Below are 26732 nucleotides of genomic sequence, written 5' to 3' on the forward strand. Positions count from 1 at the left end.
GAAGAAAAACTACCTCCCAGATAAGTCTCTTCTTTTATTCTATTTTTTTGTATCTATGATTTAATATCAAATACATTTACATTTTTAGTTAGACTAGAGAGAGAACAGTAGTGTAGTAATAATATATATTTAGTTGATGTGCTGATTGTTTGTTTTTAATTTATATATGTGTGTAGATGACAAAATTGGCGCCGCGTACATATATGATATATCAATCATCATTTTTCGTTTTATTTTTCATAGGGGAGTTGAAATGAAATATGGTGAAAAATAATGACCATGACACCTTTTACACTTTTTGTAATTAAGATTTAAGGGGTGTCATGCCACCGCTTCACAAATTAAAGAATTTTTTCATATTATATCTTTTAAAACTCTATGTATAGTGTTAGAGGTCATATATATACCTCAACAGTAATGTTAGAGAAAAGGCGACAAATCATGCCACATCTTTGAGCTTAAATACAAATTCTATCGTTTTTTTTTTAATATGGAGCACTAATAGTTTTATTTGTTAAATTGGTGCATTTTTAATATCTTCACTAAATAACAATTAGTAATTTTTAACAAAAAGGAGTAGTAGTTTGTTTGTTTTTCCTGTATCATTTATCCTCACAGCAATTTAACTAAACATAATTCTCACATCTGAGTTACGGTGAGAAAGGATGGGACTCCGTGTCTTCGAATTTCGACCCAATCCCGTATTTATATTGTATATATGTATGTAGTGGAATATACTACTATTCGTGTTCTGAATATGAAGTCTTCTTTGATCAGAGCATTTTACCCCTCAAATAAAACTTTTCCAAGCAAATACAAATTAATCTGATCTCGAAAATAGATATCGAATATTGGGTGAAAAATTCAAGAAAAAGAATAAGAACACTGTTCCTAATATCAATATGAATAGGGAAACAAAGCGCCTTACAATCACCATAATCCCACTTACAAGTCAAATTATTATCATAATTATTTGTCTTAAATTTTGTGTACTCCATTGATAGGAAGGAAGAGGCGTCACAAAGCTAACAAATTAAAGATGATACTATTTGATTGCCCTTGGCGCTAAAAGGGATGACTTAAAAGTTAGTCAAATCTACTTTTAAGATCGTTTTTAACATTTAGAAGTGTTTGACAAGTATAGAAAATCAATCAAAAATGACTTGAAATAAGTTGAGAAGTGTTTGACAAGGTAAAAAATGACTTAAAATAAGTTTAAAATGACTTAAAATAAGTCAAAGACCAAAAGTAGGTCTTCTCCTACTTTTTATTTTTTGACTTAAAAGTTATTTTAGTTGACTTTTTATTTTTAACTTAATTAAAAGCTACTTCTTTAAGCCAATCCAAATGGGCTCGAAAGCATATCGTGCGATGTATAAATTTAACGTATGTCAGATTTGAATAACATGTTATTTATTTCAATGATAATATACTCAGTGTTATTTCATCAATAAAATATAAAAAGAATAATGTGTACATTAGCGTTTCTTTTACCTTATCAGACGAAAAAGATATTTTTAATAGTCCCTCGGCTCAAACAAACATTGACATTTATATAAAGAAGGATAAAATGAAATTATGTTAGCCCATTTTCCAAAATAATGTACCGACTTGTCTACCTTTTCACTGAGATTTAGCAGAGTGTGTATCAAAACACAAACCTATGCATGCACATCATCATCATCATCATAAGCCTCTATCCACATGTCAGTAGCAACAATAACCTAACAAAATAAAATACTTTGATTATGTCACGTACACCGGCCACTTTCTGTTGTCGGTTAATATACCTATTTTTATTTTGAAATAATCATAGTCCAAATATCTTTCTTTTTTAAAAAAAAAAAGAAGAAGAAAAAGAATGGGACGGAGAGGAAAAATGGAGGAGAAGATTACAAGGTGAAGAATCACATTCTCATCAATAACATAAAAATTCAAATAGCTAACAAACTGAACTTTTAAGATTTCTTGTCCAAATATCTTTAGGTGATCTAATTTGCAAAATAACTTAGTGAATTTATAAATATTGTATATATTTAAGTATAAATATATGTATTATACATAACTAGTATATCAATTATATATATATATATATGAACTAACATCAATAATTAAGTTTGGCCAACAAGACAAATATAAAAAAAAAGTCGTATTATTTTCTAATCCAATTTCAATGATTCTGATTCATGTTATATTGTTTGTCAACGTTGCCCCATAGGTAGATCAAAACTCATAATCAGCATATATTAGAATTTCATTAAAGAATGAAGATTTAGGACACTCTTTAATTTAAAGCTAAGCAAAGGGTCGCAAAAACCTTGAAGAGCCAAGGGACGTATACGTACACACATGATTAATTAGATTTGGTAATAAATTAAAATCATAGAGTAACATATATTTATTTATATCAATTCAAGCCTGATCTTGAACGTGCTGTCATGAGATAATAATTTCTTTTTATTTTCTTATTTCTAACTTTGACTTGTTATATTATTTCACTTTCAGAGTTGTCAATATTCGATGTTGTCATCATCACTAATTATATTAATAAACTTGACGGCTTCGTGAAGCCGCATTATTTCTCTTGTTAATAATTCAGCACTGGTTATATTTATTATTAGCTTAGTTCTAAGTTTTCTAATGATAATAAATGTAACAGAAGATTAGGTAAAATAACATGTTGGGAATTATTGAGCATCGAGATTAATAAGTTATTCACTAACAATTATGATGAGTGTCAGAATATATATATATATATATATATATATATATATAAACTTATCATGCACTATTAGAATTATGGAATCAGCTATAAAATTTTATCGATAATTTCTAGCTTATCTGTTGCTAAAGATATAGCTCTTAGCTACTTGGATTTTCATGTAATCCATTACTAATTCGAAGCTAAATAAAATTAATTAGCATAGATTTTTTATGTTTAGCTATGAAATGTTGTCCGTTACTAATTTTTTCTTTCTTTGAGTGACGACCCAAAATTTCAGGGGTGATGATGACACTTACCTTAGTCTCTGATAGGTAAGTTAATCTTTCGCCAAACAAATATATATAGAATATATAAACGCGAAAGTAATCAAACAATATAGTAAATAGTCTTAAAATGCCCGAATTTTCATAAATAGAAGAACCAAGTATGTGGAAATAATGTCAATCTCAAAACCTTTTTTGTCAAACTTTTCAACTTTCAAAATTAAAATTCTTCCTCTCAAAACAACCGGTCATTTCGAGAATTATGTCAACCATTCTAACAAGTCACAAACAACACAACCAAACTACACAACGGTTCAAACTGAAAAAATTGGTAAAAAAACAAAAAAAACAAAGTCATTACAAAACTCATCTAACCAAATACAGTGATGGCGGCCTCCATATATTCTAAACGTCATCACTTAGGTAAGCATTTTTTTTAATATGTTAAAAGTGTACGTACATAGACATGTCGAAAAGCTGCTGTAATTTATTTATCAATTTGCATTTTCTAATAAAGTAAAAGACTTTCTCATTGTTCTGCACGAATTTTAGATGACAAGTTGCTAATGAAGTTGTCTATATGGGTCGATCCAACCCAGATAAATTATGTGGGCTTTGGAATTTGACGGATTGTATTTCAATTTTGGAAAAATTACCTAATAACATAACTTATTTTATGGTATTCTTTAAATAAATTTGCTATTTGAAAAAATTACAAAAACTTTTACTCTCTTTTATTTTCGGAAATATCTCTTCACGCAATGTATCGGTCGGATACATCACTTTACGCGATGTATTGGAACATATGTGATGTATCAGGACGTTTTACGCGATGTATTGGGACATACATGTATCAGGACATTGAGTGATGTATTTGAAATCGAGACGCGATATATCGATTTGAAATCGAGACGTGATGTATCAATACATGGAGGTGATGTATCGATACGTTGAGCGATGTATCCGAAAGCGGGACATGATGTATCGAGACATATTGGAATGTACCCGAATTCCACCAAGTTTAAGAATTTTTTGTAATTTGGAAAAGAGTCGGGATAAGATGTAATTAGCTCTTAATACCATGAGATTTGTGTAAAATTCCCTTAAATTTTAGCTACTCAAATAAGAAAGGGAAACTTATAAAGATCTCACTAGTTTAGGAGCAAATTACTTAGATATACACTAATTGCAATATTACGAGTCTTACTAGATTTTAGTGTGTCTAGATAGGTTTAGATACATCCAGATACATGTATCTCGAAATACATGAAGTCAAAAGTAGGTGTTATTTCTTCTAGATACACTGTATCCAAGTGAATTTCATGTATCTGAGATACATAAATAAATCTCACCCGCCTCCCTCCCATCTCGCTCGACACTCTCCTATGTATCTGGTATCCAGATAAATGCAAATCAAACCATATTTGGTGTGATTTACATTTATCTGGAATACATTGACAAGTCCCTTTTAGTGTATTGATAGCAAAAAAAATAAAATCTAGGTGTATCTGACTTGAAATTTGGTATGAAATTATTAATAAGTGATATAAAATATAGTTATTTCAAATTATAGAAAAAATGAGTAAATATGATAGAAATATTTATGTAATTAGGCAGTTTCTCCGATAATATACAAAGACATTTCAAACTATAGTAGAATATATCTCAAAGCCAGGATGTGATAGGATATCCAGCAAGAGAATCTCATATTTTTGTATAGACATTTTAGTCAAATGACCATTAAGATAAACTAATTGAATAACGTAGGATAACCTTAATGTCCGGCTTTTTATGTGTTATTTGTGATCCTGAAATCTGAATATCCCCTATTTTTTCTCTTGATTCTTTGGAACCTTAAAGGGATCTTACCTTTTGGGATATGCTTAAGGCTAAGTATCTCTAGGAAAAATGTATTATTTATACACTCTTAATGTACTTTAAAACTGATTAATTATGAATCTTGAGTTTTTTTTAAATTAATTCTAGTTCTTAGAAGAGATCTAATAAGATACCTATCTCATTCATTTATTTGTTAGAAAACTAAAATAGTCATAACGTAATGGATAAAGTGCTTTAATTTAGAGGCACTATATATGAAAGCTTGTCTTCCCAAATTATTTGAGACAAGGAGGCAATTAATAAATGATGAATGATTCACCTTTTTCTTGATGCCATGAGACGTACACCTTTGGGGATGGCAAGGGGAGGTATTTGACATTTTAAGTCTATAATATGAAGGGCTTAAGAGGCAAATTAATAATAACGTCGTTTGTCTGAATATTTTTGATTTCTTTAAGAGATGATTGTTATAGAAAAATCTGATTGTAATAACTGAAAGTTAATTAGCTAGCATAAGTAGGAAACCTAGCTAAGGGTCTATAGAGAAGATTGGTTCTAGTCAATACTTTGTGCAGTCCTTTTAGACTAATTACTTTGTTACTACTACTTTTTGCTTCTTTTTAGAAGCAATAAACTACTAGAAAAGAAGACAGAATGATCCCCTTTCTCTCTTACTTGGTCTGGCGGAGAGGGGAAAGGGTATGTGACTCTACAGTGTCATTATAAAAAATAAATGAATTTGAATGCATGGATAGTATTGTAATTCAAATTTGGGATACTATATGATTATATAATGTTAAAATATGATAGGTGAACGTGAATATTTTTTTATCATTTCATCCAAAAAACCTTAATACAACGTAACGAACATAGTGATTTGGGATAATAGACATTCTTTTAAAAAATTGTTACATGAAACATTGTCTTGTTTCCTAACCGTGTAAACGTTGCGAAGATAAAGGACTACAAATTAAAATTAATTGAGCTAAGTGTACACAATTATTACTCTCTTTGTCTCAATTTGTTCGATTCATTTTTCTTTTTAATCAGTCTCAAGTAGAATGACATATTTCTATATTCAGTAACAATTTTATTTTAAAATGACCATTTTATCTTAATAAAGTGATTTATAGTCACACAAATATTTACTATGACTTATTTTAAACCAGAAATATTTTAAAAGTCTTTCTTTCTTAAAGTACATCACATAAATTAGAACAGAGGAACGTTTGAAAGAAGCAAGAAATCTTTTTGGAAGTGAGTAAAAATAAGATTTGACGATAGGCAATATATGGTGATGAAACCTGTTTGCAATATTTGTAATTGGAGAGACCACTCACCTAATGCATCTCCCATGTGTCCCTTACTCTCTTGCTCCTTCCTTACCTTACACAATTCCGTATCATCCATTCCTTCAACTTTAATTTAACTAGTCTCTCCTCTTATCTAATTAAATAGTAAAATGAAAATGAAGAAATTGTCTTCTTATTATGATTTACAAATTTTCCCTAGATTTAGTGGCCGGGAAATATATCATTGATCAAAAAGCGATTGACTATCAGATTTAACAATTTGGTGTGATCTATAGATATAGTTAATTAGTTAGCCCGTTGAAGAGCTTTGATACCTCGAAAATTCAAAATTTAAAAGACATGTACAGACTGGCTCAAACACATTAGTGACCTAAAGTCAAAATCAAATGGGGCCTTAAATTTTTAAAAATAGTTAATAACTTTTATATATATATATATATATATATATATATATATATATATAATTTATTTCTTCTAATATTTTAATCAATTGATAATATAACCGATCTATGTTATCTTTCATGAGATATAGTACTCTAATTAAGTCACACTTCTTCGAATATTTTTTTTCATTTTATATGAAAAAAATTGAGTACTTTTTTTCTACAAATAGTATTCAATATTTTTATTTTTTAAATAAATTATAATCTATTATTATTAAAGAATGAGGCCCTCAAATATGGGAGCTAAGACACATGTATTTTCTTTTATCACACTGTTGAGCCGGCAGTAAGTAGGTACCAAATAGAAGTGTGATCGGTGGTTGCGAGCACGTTTATTTTTACTTGGTCTTAGTAGAAGTACTATTTCATACACGCTTCTAATATCATTGAGGCTTGTAATTTATAGGTTAACATTTTATATATCATCGAGGCTTGTAATTTATAGGTTAACATCTTATATATCATTGAGACTTGTAATTTATTGTTTAACATTTTGCATATATAATCAGCGTGTTTCAATTTTCACTAGTTCTTTTTCGATCTCAGCAGATTTTTAGCGGTATTAATAAATGACACTAACTTACTGTTATGTTTTTTTTTAGTCAATTAAGATTTTTTATAAATGTCCTTAAAACCTATAGCAATATTTGACTCAACGACAATTAACTAAATAATGTCGATAAAGACTTTAACATCCTTTGTTAATATCCATATTTATTGTTGGTAATCATGTAATGCATGTATTATTAAAAATAAATTTGATAAACATGCTGGTAAAATGCCTAGTATGATGTTATTTTGACCACGTGAAAAACTTTCATATGTGCAGAATTGGGAGTCCATGCAGAATACACATCGGGGTCGTTTGATTGGGAACTAGTTTTTCCAGGATTAATTATTTTGGGATTAGTTATTCTGGGATAACTTATCCCACCCTGTATATGGGATAACTTATCCCATCACTATGATATAAATGGTGGGATAATTTATCCCAAACATGTCAACCAAACAAGACACCAAACTTTTATCCCAGGATTATACATTTTTATCCCTCACACTAAACGACTCTAACTGTAGTAAATGTGTGACAAAATGGGACAATAGTGATTTTTCCATGATATATATAGTTTAACACAAAAAATTCAAAAGTTTTTATTTTATTTACTTTCTTAAATTTAATATTAAGTCAAATTAAAACAAACAAAATGAATATATCTATATATATGAAGAAGAACGTCTTTTCTTATGTTCGATTTGACCGAGTGAAATCTTTTGTTACATATAATATACATATGCGTAATAGAATTTCACTATAAGTAGCAAAATGGTTGGCTTCATGTTTCTGCCTTAACTATACATACATCTAAAATAAGCAGAAAATTATCGTAACATAAATTATATATATATATAACAAATAAAAACAGAAAACTAGTGTATTAACACAGAGAATTATCCTTGATTTCTGTTATGAGTTGTTTACACTCGTCGATATTTTCATTTTCATCAAAACCATTGAGAAAAGTTCCTGTGAGATCTTTAGCTCTCTCTGCTTCTAAATTCCAATCTGTACGAAGCAAAACCAGCAACATTGTCACCATACACGATGCCTGCGCAGCCAATAATCCCAACCATAGACCTTCAAAATCAAATCCCGCATAAAAACTTAGTCCAACAGCCACAGGCATTCCCACTAGATAAAAGCAAGCCAAATTAATATTCGCACCGACTTTCGGCCTCGCAGTTCCTCTCAACACCCCACACCCAGTCGTTTGCGGGCAGTTTCCAATTTCGCAAAGCCCAATTATCGGCAAAACTAGAGACGTCAATGTCAGAATGTCTTGGTCATTAGTAAACATTTTTGCCCAAATTTTCCTTACTGTAACCGCAAAAAACAGAGCAGAAAACCCCAATATGAAGCTGCCAGCAAGGCCTACAATTGCTGCAATTTTCGCTTTGTTTGGTTGTCTAGCACCTAACTCATTGCCCACTCTTGTTGATACACTGAAACTAAGAGATGATGGAAATATATAAATCAACGAAGTCGTTTGAATTAAAATTCCCATTGATGCAACTGTAGCTCTCGGATTTATTAAAAATCCGCAGAGCAAAATCATGATTTCATACCACCACCATTCCAGGCAAACCGAAATACAACTAGGAATCGCCAAATTCAGAAGTTTTTTCCATCCTTTGAAACACTCTGTTGAGAAATTCTCCCAAGTCTTTTTATACACACCAGTGATGATAATATAGATAATTAAAGAGATAACGAGGTTGAAATTAGTCCAAACAGAGCTCAGAGCAATTCCCTTCACACCTAAATTAAGTTTCGTAACAAGAAGATAATTTATAGGTACGTGGAGAGAAATTGATAGGATCGCGCAAAATGTAAGAGGCAATGTTATGGATTGAGTCCTAAGATAAATACGCAATGGATGAAGTAATGATTGCGCGAATAAATCAGGAATTGAGTATATAAGGTAAGATTGTGCTTCAGTAGCTATATCTTCATCTTGGCCACAGTAAAGAAGAATATTTTTCATGTTGATCCAAAGTAGCGCAATAGGAAATGAAATTAAAATAAGCAATAGTATAGTTCTTTGTAAGGTAAGTCCAAGAAGATTGTATTTTTTGGCACCAAAAGCTTGTCCACAAATTGGTTCCATACCCATAGCTAAGCCAGATAGGATTGAATAACCAGTGATGTTAGCGAATCCAACGGCTAATGAACCACCAGCTAGGGCTAATCCACCGAGTTGGCCAAGGAAGAGCATTGAAATTAAGGATCGAGAGTAAAGGAGGAGACCAGTAAGTATCATGGGGAAAGCAATATTGGCTATGGATTTAGCTTCAATAAAGATAAGGGTGAAATGGGTATTATTTTTGTGATCATGTAATTTGTTTGTTGGGGTTTTAGGGATCAAAAGGGGGAACATGTTGGTGGTGTCTTTGGTAGAGAGTAGTGGTGAACTTGTCTGCTTATTGCACATTATTTATTAGTAGTTGTTTTTTTGGGTTATATATTTAGTAACAAACAACTCTAAATAGGCAAAGAGAAATAGTAGTAATAATATTTGATGAAGGGGAGGGGAGAGAGAGAGAGAGAGATGTTAAATGGGTGATTTTAAGTGGAGGAATGAAAGGGGGTTTTTATAGGGACTCTTGTTTGGATGTTGGGTAGCCTTCCCACTAAGTGACCATTTGAAAATTGATTTTGTCAACTATATGATTTTCTGTTGAATTTTACTTCCCTCACTTGCAATTGCAATTGCAATATATGTAATGCACTTTTAACTCAATTGGGCATACAGTTCACAAAAAAACAAAAATTATGGTCTTAAATAAGTCTAGAATATGTGTATAGTTATAAATCATATTCTTCTATTTCAATTTGTTTGTATCATGGTTTTATTAGCATTTCTTTCATTATATTTTTTTATATCGCATCTTAAGATCACAAGATTAATAACATTTTATTACATTTTACATATATTTAATTTTAATTAAGACTATAATTTTTTTTTAAAAAAAATTACTTTTTTAAATTTCATGTAAAATTCAGATCGGACAAACAAATTAAATTGAATGGAAGTATTTTTTTTTTAAAAAAAAAATGTACATATTCCCATAAATTGGGACAAAATGAGAAATTATTATGTAGTATGTATAGAGTAGCGTTTTATATTCAACTGTGCGTAGGGAGGGGCAGGTGTTCGGGCCGTACTGATTTAATATTAAAACAAATTGATTTGAATTTTTTGATTTTAGATTGAAGAAATTACAGCAAATTAAGATTTATTTTATTGTATTGGATTGAATTTTTTAAATTTTGGATTAATTAGTTTGGATACTTCAGATTTTCAATTTTGAGTTTGTAGGTCACAATAATTCACATCCTCAATTCACCTAAGCAATGTATAACTTTCTACCGATAATAAGGATTGAAGTTACCTTGTCACTCATACCCTGCAATTTCATATTGGACTTAATACTATAATGAATAAGGTCATAGGGTATTAATCTATTAGACCTTTAGAAATTAGACTTATTAATACCACTAAATATACGATATAATTCAATATGATAACCAATTGGAATACATTGTAAAATGGGAAATATAATTCATAATCCAAAATATCCATATAGATGAACTGTTGATGAACAGTGGGATGACTTGGAATACAGTTAGTGTACAGTTGCATGAGTTTAGAGAATTTGGCAGGACGTTAATGTAAGGGATGATGGAGGATCTTTTGTAGGTCACTCAAGTCGTAATGCCAGCGACAAAAGCAAGTTTTGGACGGTTACAATTTAGAAAAAAGACTCAAACCAAAGTTTCATTTTCATGATAGTAAAAAACACATGAATTTTCACTTTAAGGAAATTAAATTCAAATTATAAAAGAGTTAATAGACAATAACATTCTAACACCTATGATAAATACATAAAATTTAGCTACTAATTTTTGTTTTTATTTTGTATATATAATATAATTTTTTAAGGAAAAAAATTTCGAAACTTTTTTGAAAGTCTTAGTTCTGCCCATAGGAAATGAAAAATGTGGAGGAATTTGGAGTAATTAGCAAGGATTGTCCAATTCTTTTTGCGGCACGTCTCACCGAAAGCCACCACTTTTAAGAATCCCATCTGATATTTCTTCTTCACTTACTTAGAAAGCAAAGGGATCCACATTTATCCCTTTTTCATGATTCATAACCCTTTTAATCTTCTCTAGATCCTTTTTGTTTTTGTCTGCTAATTACTAATCAACATTTCTTAATATAGCATTCTATTGAGTAGTTCACACTCTTTTAACAACCTTACAAATTTTATAATATTTCCTCCGTCTTATTTCATGCGATATCGTTGGACCAGAAATAAAATTTAAGAAATAAGGAAAGATTTTGTTGTGTTTATCAAATTATCTTTATCAAAGTCACTTTAATGGTTATTTTTAGTTGACTTTTCGTATCGAAAAGTGTTAAGTGAGATAAAACAAGGATACAATGAGGATGATGTCATTAAATAGTTAATGAATAAAGAAAGATACCATTCTTTTTAAAATATACTAAAACGAAAAGGAGGAAATAATACATCAACGTCATTTTGTTTAATAGACAGATTCTAGCTAGTAGAAAATCAATGTACGTATTATGTTTCTTTTTTGTTTTAAACACCATTTACTCCTTTTCTTGTTGCCTTTTGAGTGTTATCTCTGTTTTTTGTTTTGTTTTACCTCCGGTGTCTAGTATGCATATTGAAGTCCAATTAAATTCGCATAAAAAAGTCCCAAATGTGAGGTAAAGCATTTCCTATCAAAGGTGATTTTGTACCCACTCAAACTCGATACCTCAGATTAAGGATGAATGAATACTTACTACTCCACCACAAGTCTCGTTGTAGTGTCTCATCTTTGTAATGCTGCATGGAATTGAGCCATTAGAATTTTAACCATAAAGATAAATATGGTACAATGATCAGAATATCTTTATTTTAGTATCATTATATTGCAATAAATAGGTATGGTATCACCCCAAGTACGTACAAAACAGAGGATGATCAAATTAGTAAGAAAATATTCTAGTAGAATTTTACCAAAAACATATGGAAATCTAATTATAAGAAGGAAACTGAATAAGTCAGCGCACATTTGGAATTGATCTAATTAAAGGTATTTCCAGAGTCCTACTTCCTCATTATTGTTGCTTCATTTGAGTCAATGTTTCTACAGAACCAAACTCTAAGTGGGAAGCATAGTCACATATCACAAGTACTCCCTCCATTCCCTTTATGTGTCACGTTTCATTTGACACAAAACTTAAAAGAAAAACAAAACAAGACTTTATATGTATCGTCGAAAATATTCTTTAATTGTTTGTTTGATTATAAATTATTTTATTAAAAAAATTTAAAAAAATGTTTAATGTTAGGTTATTTTTATTTATAGAAAAAATGAAACATTTTAGACGAACTAAAATGAAAAGTGTGTCATGAATAGTGAATACTATACGTAAATGATGTCTGATGGGAAATGTGGACAGTGGCAGTGCCCTGGTCGTACCAGCAAAAACGTGTAGAAAAATTAGTGGGACACAAACTGAACAATAAACCGAAAACGTGTCGAAATTTTGGTTCTTTACAATCAAAGTGCCATAATTTATAAAACGCTCTAAACCTTTGTATCGACCTCCGTTCATACTACCATTACTTTAATTAAGTACTTGTATGATGGATTAATTATGAGTTCCCACTCAAAAATAAATAGAGAGTAATTAACGCCTTTTCTTTAGCATTTCAATTATGATCTCATAGTAGTCATGTCCAATTTTTTCTGTTTAAGTTTAGATTTAACTCATATATATTGACAATATATGATATTTTTATTATATTTGCATTCGTAATAGGGAAACATGCTTTATTTTTTGGGTTATTAATTTTAATTCTTATGATTGATTACATAGTTATCTTATAAATGCGTTGATCGAAGATTAATTATGATTTGATTGAGTCAAACAAGAATGCAAAGCAAAATTCGTGTGCATAAACAACCGCCCCATTAATTAAGCATATGCATTGTTTTTGGCTTAAATATATCTACCATGCATAGAAGTAAATTCATATTATGTTTAATTAATTCATGAAACTAATAATATTGGGTTTACAAAAATTCGTGGTCTTTGACTATAAATATAAATACCTAAAAAAAAATATTGCACTATCGTGTTGTTGATAAGACGAGCAAATAAAAAAATGGTATGAAAGGAAGTTACTTTATGTTAGAATTTAAGATAAAGTTTTCATCTCTTATCTAATTATAATGTGATAACATTGCCACAGCAAAAGACAAGATAACTGACAAAGTAAAGTTCGAAAAATCGAATATATTATCTACCCTTAATCTTATCTCCTCCCTAAAAGGAAGGGTCAAGTTCATACTAGTAAAATGACGAATCATAAATATAAATTATACACATTGGACGTTGTTAGTTAATATAGTTTCTTGATTAGACCTTTGGTCAAAACTTTCAACTCTATCTAAATGAGGAAAAGAATAGTATGCTAGTTTAAAGGACAGTTAGTAGTTTAGTTGGTTGGATACCTTTAACTTTTATCTTGTAAATGACGGTTCGATTTTCCTCATTGCAATCCCCTCTCTATTTTTCCTTTCCCTACCCCCAATTTTTTTACAAAAAAAGGACGGCAGACCAACAAGGATCAATTGTGTGAAAATAGTATCCTTTAATTCTTAACCTGAAATTTCAAGTTTGACTCCTACTAGGAGTATGGAGTCGCCTTTAATTTGTTAGAGAGTGTTTTTATCCTCTTAACAAAAGATTAATTTGTGGTCTTAATTCAAATTAGTCTACAAAACACCAGATGAAAATAAAAAATAAAGATTAGCTTATAATAGTGACTGAAATAGTTTCAATGATCTCCATGTTATTTTATGCTCTCAATATGCGGTGGCACTTCAAAATTTTGTTTCAACGGCCAATCAATCACATGAAGGGTGAGAATAGGGTTAAAATGTTCCCATTTTTTAAGCTTCATTGGATCATATAAAATCTTGGAAATTCTCTTGTTGGCTAGATGCGTGAGTTATGGATCACTCAAATGTTCATTGATGTAGCTAGATCATAGGTGCCACAGAATATAAATGGATATTGAGGAGATCACACTGACAAACATTATCACATTGCCAAATACAATAGTATAACTCTAGCTCTAGTCGCTCCGTTTCAAAATAGTTGTTCAAAATTAAATTAGATTAAATTAATTCACTATTGCAAATTCAAATTTGAAATATTAGTTACCGTTCTTCTCATATAATCATACAAAAAATATATTAGTTAATATTATGTTACGAAACTCATAACATACAACTTGTGTTACGATACTCATAACATACAAGGAAGTGGTCCTAGCAGGTGAAAATTATGATGGATAGGGCAAAATATAGAGCCATGCATTCATCGAAACGTGTCTTCAGAGGACGTACGTTAGTGAATGAAAGAAATTACCACTCACACTACCAGCAGTAGAATTGATCGGGATCAGATAGACAGAAATTTAAGATTTCTAGTCAGAGTGATTTTACAATATTTAATTGTATACGCATGCAATGGTGGAGTTAAGATTTTCAACAAGAGAGTTCAAAATCTGAAAAAATAAACACATGAAATAGTTTGAACGGAAAATAATAATTTAAATTAAACACTTAAAATCGATTCTACCTAAAGCTTCCTTTATTTGGAAGAAGGGGACATTGACATTATCATGAAAAAAGTATGAAATAAACTGGTCTCAAAGATGTGTTCGATCGATCAACCCACAAAATGATTGTTAAAAAGACTGGGACTTGTGTGTCACGAAGTTTGTGATGACACGTGTCCCAATGAAATGGAAGAAAAGGATAAAAATAAAATAAAATATATATATATATATATATGTACATTATCTTGCCCACAACTAGCTATTATCTATCTCTGCGTTAGATTTAACCAATCACAATTCCTCTCTCACTCAAATATCATGTACTTGTCCTGCATAGTGCAGTGGTAGTCTTTCTCCAACCAAATTTCAAATGTAATAAAATTTTGAGTAAATTTTAGAAATAGCAATGATAAAAATTATATTAGCGCTATATAGCTATAAATATGTTATTTGTGCTTCATAGCTAAATTATGTTTGCTATGGAGCATCTGATTTGTATAAATTTGGCGTCTGTGTTTATGAAAATTGCATTTGAATATGTATATGTTCTTTGTGTTAGGCAAGAAGTGGCGATCGAGATTAGGAGAGAGAGGAGAGAGATGAGTGAGAGAGGGCAGATAGTGGAGAGAGGTCAATTGTATATATATATCGGTTAGATAATTGTATATATGTAACTACTATGCATATGTATCAATGATTGTGTTTGTATATATGCATAAAATTTGAATTTGTATACAATTGAATCGAGTTAAAACATTTGTATTTGTATATCAAATCTCACTCCCGCTTTATACAAATACAAATTATACATTGTATTTATATAATTTGTGTTTGTATAAAGCGAGAGAGATACAGAAAGGCAAAAGAAAATTGGGCAGGAGAAAATTTGTATTTGTATAATTATAAGTGTATAGGACGGAGAAATATGTATTTGTATTTGTATGTACAGTCTCTCGTTTTATACAAACACAAACACAATTTATACATTTGTGTCTGTATAAAGTGAGAGAGGTAAGGGAGAGAATGAGAATTACGAGCGAAATTTAGGGGAGAGAAGCGAATGACAAAAAAAATTATTACGAATTAAAATTAAATAAAACTATTATTATAGCATTTATTTTAAATTAATAGGTTTCTATGATGCACTCCCTGAAATTTATGATATTTATGTCTGATATCAGTAAACTGCATTATGTAACGTCGAGACAGTTGTTGATAACAAGTACTCCTAGACCATTGACGTTTAGAAAACATTTTACAGTCAGATATTGATTAATAAATGATGACCCATTCCTAGATACTCATACTCTATCCGTCGTTCATTTTCACTTGTTTGTATTTGATTTGACATATCTTTAAAAAAGTACTTTTTTAATTTTTTAAAAAATAATATACTTTTATTTTTAATATGTTTAAAAGAATAACATTTTTCTCTTTTCAACAACACTTTAATTTTAGTTTTTTACGCGATATGTTTAAGTCCACAAGATTAAAGAACATTCTCATATATTTGACATAACTTTAATTTAGGATTACAAGATTCAAAAGTCTTTTTTGTTTTTTTAAATTACGTGTTAAGTCAAACTAGGTCATTCTTTTTTAAAAGAAAAAAGTAGTAAATAAAATAATAATTTTAATATATCATATCTAATTATTATTATATGTTACCTCACTCATTGAATTAAGAATAAATTAGAAATAACTAATACTTAATAATAAAGATAAAATAGATATAAAGTGATGAGTTATAATTTGATTTTTTAAAATTAAACAAGTAAAAATACTATATACCTATTTTTAAATATATTAAACAAATAAAAATAAACATACAAAATATAACCAAAGTAGTTCATCGAATAAACCAAAAGATGAAACCACGTGCCCAACAAGCTAGGAGTATTCAACGGAGTGCAGGTGGTCCGGGTAGTAGGGAGGCTCTTCCCCAACAAGTGTGGAATATTCAACGATTGCAGGGTGGTCCGGGTAAATAGAAAAGCTATGAGGATTTTTCTCCTCGAATAACTTTTGTAATTAAGTAGGCGTTTCTATATACAATTTTATTTTTAAATTTGAAATTATAAGGTGAAATTAGTGCTTGGATATGGGCTTTTATTTCATAATTTCAAATTGAGATAAAATCTCAAATTCTTCAAAAAGTTTGATTTAAAAATTTCAAATCACAATTTCACAATTTACAAGTTTATATTTTGTAAAATAAAACTACCGTTTTTAATCTATCAACTATTTATTCATATGTAAATAAAATTTATAGTTGATATTGTTACTCTTACCAATTTCCATTTCCACCACATGATAACTTTAAATTACACCCCTACTATTTTCAATCGTTTTAAATAGTTACCACTTAGAATAAATATTAATTGTTTATAATGAAGTCAGAGATGTATCTAGGGGAGGTCACCGGATCCACGTGAACCCATGATCCCCTCCCGAGATCATATATAATAATGTTATATTTTAAAAAAATATTGAAATATCGATGTGTGAACCCACACTCGAAGTATCACATAATGCGTTTATGACTGGGTGCACCTCTATCCGCGAGGTTAGAAATTTGAATTTTATTTTTTATCTTATTTTATTTTTTCTTTCTAAAATTAGATAACACTTCTCTAAGTGGTAATTGGTAGCACTTGTTGCATTTTAATTAATTCAACATATATATATATATATATATCAACCTTCTTATAATAGTGCACCCATCATCTCAAAATCCTGGATACGCCTCTGAATGAAGTTATCTCATTTCCGTCACATGTACTTTATTTAGTAATTCTTGATTGAAAAGTTTTTTTTGGTAGATAAATATTATATTATTGATGTTGGTCTTCAAAACACGAAAGGATTCTTAGATCCATACAAAGGACCACAATATCATTTGCAGGATTACAGAGGAAGTGTGATAAAAGCCTCAAAACGCTAAAGAAATTGTTTGACTTCAGGCATTCATCTCTTTGTAATGTGACCAAACGAACTTTTGAAGTTTGAAAAAATATATCCAGAATACTGAACAAGTCATGAACTATAATGATATTCACACACAAGTGACAATTATCATAGCTTGTGTAGTGTTACATAATTTTTTTTGTGAGAATATCAAAGGAGTGATGAAATATTCACGGAATATGAACATGCTTATATATATAGTTACTAATTATATTGACCAATAGTTCAAAATAACAATGTTGGTTCTTCTTGTTCATTTGATCGAGAAATGCATGCTCAATGTGAGGAGTTCGTCTATAATAATGTGGGAGGATTATATTATAGAATAGTACACTACAACTCATGAACATACTAAAGATAATAAACTGATGTGGAAGATAAATCATAAATAAAAAATGAAAAGATGGGGAATATCCATATACTATAACTGAGATGAATGAAAACTGATGAGTTTAATAGAAAGAAAATATTAACTCCATACTAAGTTGAATCTAACTATGTCTGAAAATAGCCTCTAACTGACTAGAAATGCTGGGACAGGCCCCAGCTAAGTCTAGCAAAACTGAAACTAAAGGACTAAAAATACTGAAAAGAAACTCATTACTATTGTCCTCGGAGAGTGATGACTCACCACTGATTCTGCTGAACTGGAGATCGGAAACCAATCTACGCGTGATCTGGATGCTGAGAACCTGAACCTATATCACGAGAAGATGTAGCGCAGAGTATGCGTCAGTACTTGAAAGGTACTGAGCATGTAGGATAGAATAAAGCTGAAATAACATACAACTGAACAAAGCAGATAAGCAATGACATAATCTGAATATGATATACATACTGAATGCTGAGATAACTGAATGCAGTGACCAATTTATAACATGCTGAAACTGAATACTGGATATACTGATAAATGGTCAATGCAATAGAATCTGACTGAACTGTGGGAGCTACTAATAAGCGATAATAAAACCACATGAGCTAAATGTGGAGTCCGATGTATACGCCTCATTGAGAGGACCCAATATACCCTGCCAGAGGTATAGAGGCATGCTGGCGTGATCACTGAAGTGATGCCCACAGAGGGGACTTACAACCTACGCGGCTAGTAGTTCTGGGACTATTTGGGTACGCTGAACCCTAGTCCAACTCGGTATTATGCTACTCCCAATGGATTAAGTAATTAACACATTATGACGAAATTTCTGTAAGTTACTGGATAGCTCGAACTGAACATGCAAACTGAGAATGCAACAATTAAACTAATATTGATGCATTAATAACTGAGGCATGTATAACTGAATAACTGGAATATATGACCTAGCATGTATAATTCAAGAACTAAAGAAATACATAGCTAGGATTCTGGAATTCATGCAATAAACTGAATATTAACTTACTAATCTAATTTGGATCATTCTAACAGCTAAGAACCCAATAATTCTAACATTCAAGAAACCCTAGGTCTAGTCATAATAAGGGAATCAAGAAACTGACTGAAAACTAGGGACCTAATGGGTGAAAGGAACCCACTAGTGAAATTCCACATACCTGGTGATGAATTCCACGGAGAAATCTTTTGATTTTGGGGCTGGAACTGATGGAATCTTGCTGCGTTCTTGAACTAGGGTTCTTGACCTTTTTTTCCTCTCTTGCTTCTAATATTCTATGTTTTGATTAATGACTTGACTTATGTAAGTTCTAGTTATGTTTCTAGGCTTAAACTGACTAAAACCTCATGATTTAGGGTCTAAACGACGTATCTTAGGGATCCAACGAAATAGGAAAAGACCAAAAGACTCCTGAATTAACTACTGTTGGAGTGACCTACGGATTGGACCTACGCCGTAGCTCAATCTATGGTCCGTAGATTGGGGTCGTAGGTCGAGTCTGTTCGACAAGGCTTCACTAAAACGAGCATAACTTTTTACTCGGAGGTTGGATTTTAGCAAACTCAGTGGTGTTAGAAAGATTATTCAATTATCTATCATATCATAGGTCATGGGACACCTAATTCATTTTGTTCTAGGATTTATGGCCATTTGAAGTTGATCCAATCAACAATTTTCCTCTAACTGGCTGCTGACCCTCATCTACAGTCAGAGGGTGGGTAAAGGAGTCTTGATCCACGGACACAGACCACGGACCGTGGTCTGACCTACGGACCGTACGTCTGTCTGTGGGTTGAGACTTAGCCGATTTTCTTAGTTGGGTTTTTGGGAGGGGTTGCAGTGGTGAACCACGGACTACAGCACGGGCCGTAGGTCAGACTACGATCCGTAGGTGGCGACTGTAGGTTGCACTTGCAACTTCTGAAAATCTGTATTTTGGTCTATAGGATACGGGGTGTTAAATTATCTCCCCGTTGAGAACATTCGTCCTCAAATGAAGACTAAATTAGCTAAAATAGAGGGAAAGGGCTGCAATCCCTACCACTAAACACTGAGAACTGAATTTATGACTGAACTGAGTTCCAAGAACATGCAAATACGCTGAAAATGCAAGTACAAACTAAATGAACATGATTCTAAGACTGAATTTATGCATGAATGACTGAAAAACTAAAGAGGAAATATTACCTCAAGCTGGAGTGGAATCAGAAGGAAAGATGTGAGGATACTTGGCTTTCATGCCCGCTTCTGCTTCCTAAGTGGCTCCCTCTACGGACTGACTCCTCCACCAAACCTTGACTGAAGCGACTTCTTTGTTTCTCATTCTTCTAACTTGACGATCAAGAATCTCAATTGGTACATCCTCGTAAGAAAGGCTATCTTTTACAGCCACAGCCTCTAATGAGACTACGGATGCTGGATCACCCACACACTTCTTCAAAAGTGAAATGTGAAAGACTCGATGCACTGCTGCTAAATCTGCTAGAAACTCTAACTCATAAGCCACTTTACCAATCCTTTTCAAGATCCGATAAGGGCCTACATATCTGGGACTGAGCTTCCCTTTCTTGCCAAATCTCATCTCCCCCTTCATAGGTGACACTTTCAGGAAAACCCAATCATCAACTTAGAACTCTAGTTCCCTTCTTCTCATATCTGCATAAGACTTCTGGCGACTCTGGGCAGTCTTAAAGTCTATATCTAAAGAGTTGCACTTTCTCCATAGCATCAAGGACTGGATCTGGTCCTATCAAGGCTGCTTCACCTACTTCAAACCAACCAACTAGAGATCTACATCTATGCCCATATAATGCCTCATAAGAGGCTATCTGAATGTTGGAATGGTAACAATTATTGTAGGCGAACTCAATGAGAGAAAAGTGATCATCCCAATTCCCCTTGAAATCGATCACATAATCTTTCAACATGTCCTCTAAGGTCTGAATGGTACACTCTGCCTGGCCATCCTTCTGCAGATGAAATGCTATGCTAAGATTAACCTGAGTACCAAGACCCTTCTGAAAGGACTTCCAGAAATGAGAGGTAAACTGAGGACCTCTATCTGAAATGATAGAGAAAAGAACTCCATGCAGCCTCACAATCTCAGTAATGTAAGGCTTGGCGTAATCCTCCACCAAATATGTAGTCCTGACCGCAAAAAAGCGAGAAGACTTAGTAACTCTATCAACAATCACCCAAATGGAGTCATGTTGTCTGCGAGTACGAGGTAAACCTGTGATGAAGTCCATGTTGATCACTTCCCACTTCCAAGTAGGAATGTCAGTCTCTTGAGTCATGCCTCCTGGTTTCTGATGTTCTACCTTGACTTGCTGGCAATTGGGGCACTTAGCCACAAAGTCTTCTATGTCTCTTTTCATACCATTCCACCAATAGACTTCCATCAGATCACGATACATCTTAGTGGCACCTAGGTGAATAGAATATCTGGAGTTATGGGCCTCTGCAAGAATATGTTGTCTCAACTTGCCCACATTAGGAACACATAATCGACCCTGGTAGCGAAGCACACCATCTTCTCTTTGGGAGAAAACATCCACTCTCTGATTGTGGACTGCACCCTTAAGTTCAAACAAGATTGGATCACTGTCTTGCTTTTCCTTAACCTCTACTACCAAAGAAGACCGTGCCCCATTTTGAACTGTTACACCACCATCTGATATGCTCATAAGACGAACTCCTAGGCAGGCAAGTCTGTGAACATGCTTTGCTAACTCTCTTCTTTCTTCCTCAACATGTGCTACACTACTCGTGGATAATCTGCTAAGAGCATCTGCTACTATATTCGCCTTACCCGGATGATAATGTACACTCATATCATAATCTTTGAGAAACTCAAGCCACCTTCTCTGGCGAAGATTCAACTCTTTTTGGGTGAATACATACTAGAGGCTCTTATGGTCTGTGAACACATCTACATGAATACCATACAAGTAGTGTCTCAAAATCTTGAGTGCAAACACCACTGCTGCAAGCTCGAAGTCATGAGTCGGATAATTCTTCTCATGTACCTTAAGCTATCTAGAAGCATAAGCTATAACCTTACCTCGTGGCATCAATACACAAACTAGGCCGACCCTGGATGCTTCACAATAGATCACATAACCATTTGAACCCTCTGGTAGAGTCAAGACATGAGTTGTAGTCAACCTAGTTTTCAGTTCTGCGAAGCTTTTCTCACAATTATATGACCGCTGAAACTTCACCTTTTTCTGAGTCAACTTAGTCAATGGAGAGGCTATGGATGAAAATCCTTCCACAAACCTTCTGTAATAGCCCGCTAGACCCAAGAAACTTATGATATTTGTAGCAGAGGTATGTCTGGGCCATTGTTTCACTACTTTTATCTTCTGGGAATCTACTCGAATTCCTTCACTAGACATAATATGCCAAAGGAAGGCAACTGATTGTAACCAAAACTCGCACTTGTTAAATTTTGCAAATAGCTGGCGATCTTTGAGAGCTTTTAGAACAACTCTCAAATGACTCCCATGTTCTTCCTCATTCCTAGAGTAAATGAGGATATCATCAATAAAGACGATAACGAACAAGTCTAAGTACTGCTTGAACACTCTGTTCATCAAATCCATGAAAGCTGCAAGAGCATTGGTTAGTCCAAATGACATAAATACAAATTTGTAATAACCATACTAAGTTCTGAAGGTTGTCTTTAGAATGTCACTATCTCTGACTCTAAGCTGATGATAACCTAATTTGAGGTCTATCTTTGAGAAATGACTAGCACCCTAAAGCTGGTCGAACAAGTCATCAATCTTGGGGATGATATATTTATTCTTGATTGTGACTTTGTTCAACTACCTATAGTCAATGCACATTCTGAGAGAACCATCTTTCTTCTTTACGAACAACACTAGTGCACCCCATGGTTAAATACTAGGTCTGATGAAGCCTTTATCTAGAAGGTCTTTCAACTGTTCTTTCAATTCCTTAAGCTCAGCTGGAGCCATTATATAAGGAGGAAAAGAGATAGGCTGGGTATCTGGAAGGAGATCAATTCCAAAGTCAATTTCCCTTTCGGGAGGAACTCCGGGAAGATCATTTGGAAACACTTTTGGAAACTCATTGACTATAGGGACTGACTCAAGAGTTGGGGATTCAGAACTAGAATCCTTAACCCGAACTAGATGATAGAGATAACCCTTAGAGATCATCTTTCTGGCCTTAAGGTAAGAAATGAATCGACCCATAGGCGCTAAGCTACTACCCTTCCATTCTAAGATTGGTTCATTTGGAAACTGAAAATGAACAATCCTAGTTCTACCATCGACTGAGGCATAACATGAATGTAACCAATCCATGCCTAGAATGACATCGAAGTCTACCATTTCTAACTCTACAAGATCTGCTTAGGTGACTTTCTGAAAGACTGTGACAGGGCAATTTCTGTATACACCGTCTAGCAATAACTAGGTCAACGACTGGAGTAGAGACTGAGAAGGGTTTTAAAAGTGTTTCTGGGCTAACACTGAATTGGACTGCTATGTAAGGAGTTACAAAAGACAAAGTAGCCCCTGGATCTAACAATGCATAAACATCAAGATGAAAGACTCGTAACGTACCAGTGACTACATTAGGAGAATCTTCCTGATCTTGACAAGCCTGAAGAGCATAGAGCCTGTTTTGGCGTTGTCCGCCACCTGTACCAGATGAGTTACCCTGTTGAGTCAGGCGACCTACTGGTGCTGCTGAAGTTTTAGACTGAGCTCTACCATCATTTCCTCCTTGACCCTGTCTAGAAGGACAATCCTTCAATCTATGACTAGACTGACCACACCAAAAACATCATTCCTTATCTGCAAGGCACTCGCCCGGATGGTTCTTACTACATTTCGGGTAAGTTGGGTAAGTTTTAGTGCCTGAAACACTACCTTGAGACTTAGAGCCTGACACCCTACCTTTCTGATAGTTATGGAACTTGAGGGATGGAATACTAGCTGATGAACGGGTTGGAGTCGAAGACTTCTGCTGAAACTGCAAGCGATTTCCACCACCCAATTTTTGTTGGGTATACTCGTAGTTACCCGTTCTTGCTTTCTTAGTCTCTTTAGCATATTCCCTAAGCTTATCACCCTCAACCTGCTGAGCATGAGTCATAAGCCTAGAGATGTTCATGTCTCCCAACAACATAGCATTCATGCACTTTGTTTTCACTAAGTCTGACACCCCATAAAGTTATTCATCTGAGCCCTGTAGTCAACAACCATGTGAGGAGCATACCTGGAGAGTTGGTTAAACTTGAGCCCATACTCTTTGACAGTCATGTTACCCTGCCTTACGTTCATAAATTCCTGGGCCCTTACTTCTCTCAACTCTATGGGGAAAAACCTGTAACGACCCTTTCGAAAGGATACTATCACCTAAGCAAGAAAACTACTTAAATACTTGCGACATTTAAAAGATATTTACTATGGCCATATTGATTTTAGTTTAATAGAGGGATTAGGTTGATAAGGGAAAAAAATAGATAAGGATGTGCATCTTGTCCATTTAAACATTTATGTGATGTCAAAATTGATATGGCACGGAGTTTCAACTTATGACGGAAAAACCCTCCCAAAAATAATTTAAGCAAATAACCGATGAGCTTTTCATGCATATATTATCTTCACACTTAAGGATGAAATAACATGAATATTACCTATTTCGGAGTACCGAAATCAACCCGTTCATGCTTCACACAAATATTCAAAACAAATAGTAAATTTAGTATATTGCAATACTTGGGCTTACACACCCCAAAAGAACAAAACATATGGCCATATTTAATTTACAACCCATGGTGACATGATCACATTAGTCATCGAAATTTCATGTAAATATACAACACAAAGATCATGTACAAGTCCCAAGGTTTATACAAAATATAGATGCCTAAATGCAAATGTGATCTTCCTTAAGGCTCTCAAAAATTCCATCTCCAATGGCCCGCTTCATGCATCCACTCGATCAATCCCCTACGATAGAAACAACTATCGCTACGCATATATCTTAGTGGTGCAAAACTATAGTTTCAGAGCCATCCAATTCACAAAACAAACTTTCTCAAGTCATGGGCAACATAATTGAACATAATTAATAAATCAAGTAAACAATATATAAAGAGTATCAAGTTCGATATTTAAAGACCCAATGTTAAGAACGTTCATAGCATCATTTTCCAAGAGATTCAACAACAAGGCTCGCCCAATATATACATCATGTCCTCACACCAAGCACAAACAAGTATCAAGAAGGGTCGACACCCTATATCAATAAGGGTCAAAGCCCAATAATCAAGAGAACCAAGAACCATATTACAAATGGCTTTCTAATTCGTACTTAAAATGGACAATATCCATACTTAAGACGAACTAAAAATCCAGAGTCAAGATGGCAAATGATCCGAATCAAGAGGCATGCCAATAGTGACAAAGTCACACCCACAAGAAGGACAAGGTCCCAACAAGAGTGCCAAGTGATCAAACAATCCGTACAAATGGGTGAGTAACACAAGCATCTTTAACGTCTCAAAGGATACCAACACAACAATGCAAAGTGAGAAGAGGTAACCAAGGTACCAAGATCCAATTTCAAATATACTAGAGGTTAAAAGAGTGCAAGTACAAGTTTATACACAAACCTCAGTGCTTTAGCAAATAAACAGTCCCACCAATGTATCAAGGTCCTTTACTTGTTCACGAGTATATACAACCTTTAAAATACAATTAAACAACTTCTTTAATCCCTAGCAGCTCAATAATATTGATGTAAAATGGGATTATCATCACAAGTAAAATTAGCCTGCACAAACATAACAATGCTTCAAAACAGTGATTCTGGCCAGCCTAGTACCTTATGTCGCAACTTAGATTTGAAACGGAAAACGGCAAAACTAGACTTTATAACCTCATGGAATATGTAGATACATATCTTAGGGTTGCAAACAAACAAGAATCACCGTAAAATGTATTTTGTACAACAAAATATAGTCAAAACACTAACAACTGTTCATACAGAATTTGAAATTCTAAGATCTGGACAGAACTTGTCTTATGTTGCGTCCCATATTTTTCATCTATAACAGCTGAATCAGAGTTTGACGTAAACATAAGAGTTGTAGGTATATGAATTATCTTTCCAAATCATATTTACTCACTGTAAACTAAGTTCTAGAGCAAGAGATATGCATAAATTACCAAACAATACCCAGCTCAGAAACAGATTTTATCACTTACCAACAAGAAGTGTGTGCTCTTGAATTCCAGCCAAAAAGGGCCACGTTTTCTCTTGTGATTTTGAAGAACAATATGTTAAGCTAAGGTTCTAATGTTCTTAGACTTGAGGGAAATGAATTTAATTGAAGGAGGTGTGAAAATATATAGTTACAAAGGTGATACTTATCACCTGTACAGATGTCACTAAAAGGGGCTGCCCAACAAAAAGTTGGCTGCGCCAAAAGCATACATATATACCTATATGTATATCCCTCATCTCCTTTTAAAGTTAAACATAATTTTAATTAGGATATTACCTAAACACCCCATCACAAATCTTTTAATTAC

The 26732-nt window shown here is 32.9% G+C and overlaps 2 protein-coding genes across 4 annotated transcripts in view; one reads left to right on the forward strand and one right to left on the reverse strand.

Annotated features, from left to right (window-relative positions):
• Positions 1 to 26732, forward strand: part of LOC125874752 (protein HOTHEAD-like) — a 392923-nt gene that overhangs the window by 219044 nt on the left and 147147 nt on the right. The gene's annotated exons all lie outside the window — the stretch shown is intronic.
• On the reverse strand, positions 7837 to 9676 carry LOC125874753 (protein DETOXIFICATION 49-like). Its single transcript, XM_049555773.1, has one exon. The coding sequence runs from the start codon at positions 9571 to 9573 to the stop codon at positions 8020 to 8022; it is 1554 nt and encodes a 517-aa protein (XP_049411730.1). The 5' UTR covers positions 9574 to 9676; the 3' UTR covers positions 7837 to 8019.

This window comes from Solanum stenotomum, chromosome 8, assembly GCF_019186545.1.
Source record: "Solanum stenotomum isolate F172 chromosome 8, ASM1918654v1, whole genome shotgun sequence".
NCBI lineage: Eukaryota > Viridiplantae > Streptophyta > Magnoliopsida > Solanales > Solanaceae > Solanum > Solanum stenotomum.

Coding starts and splice junctions, on each gene's coding strand:
- LOC125874753 (XM_049555773.1), bottom strand. CDS start 9,573: ATGTGCAATAAGCAGACAAGTTCACCACTACTCTCTACCAAAGACACC.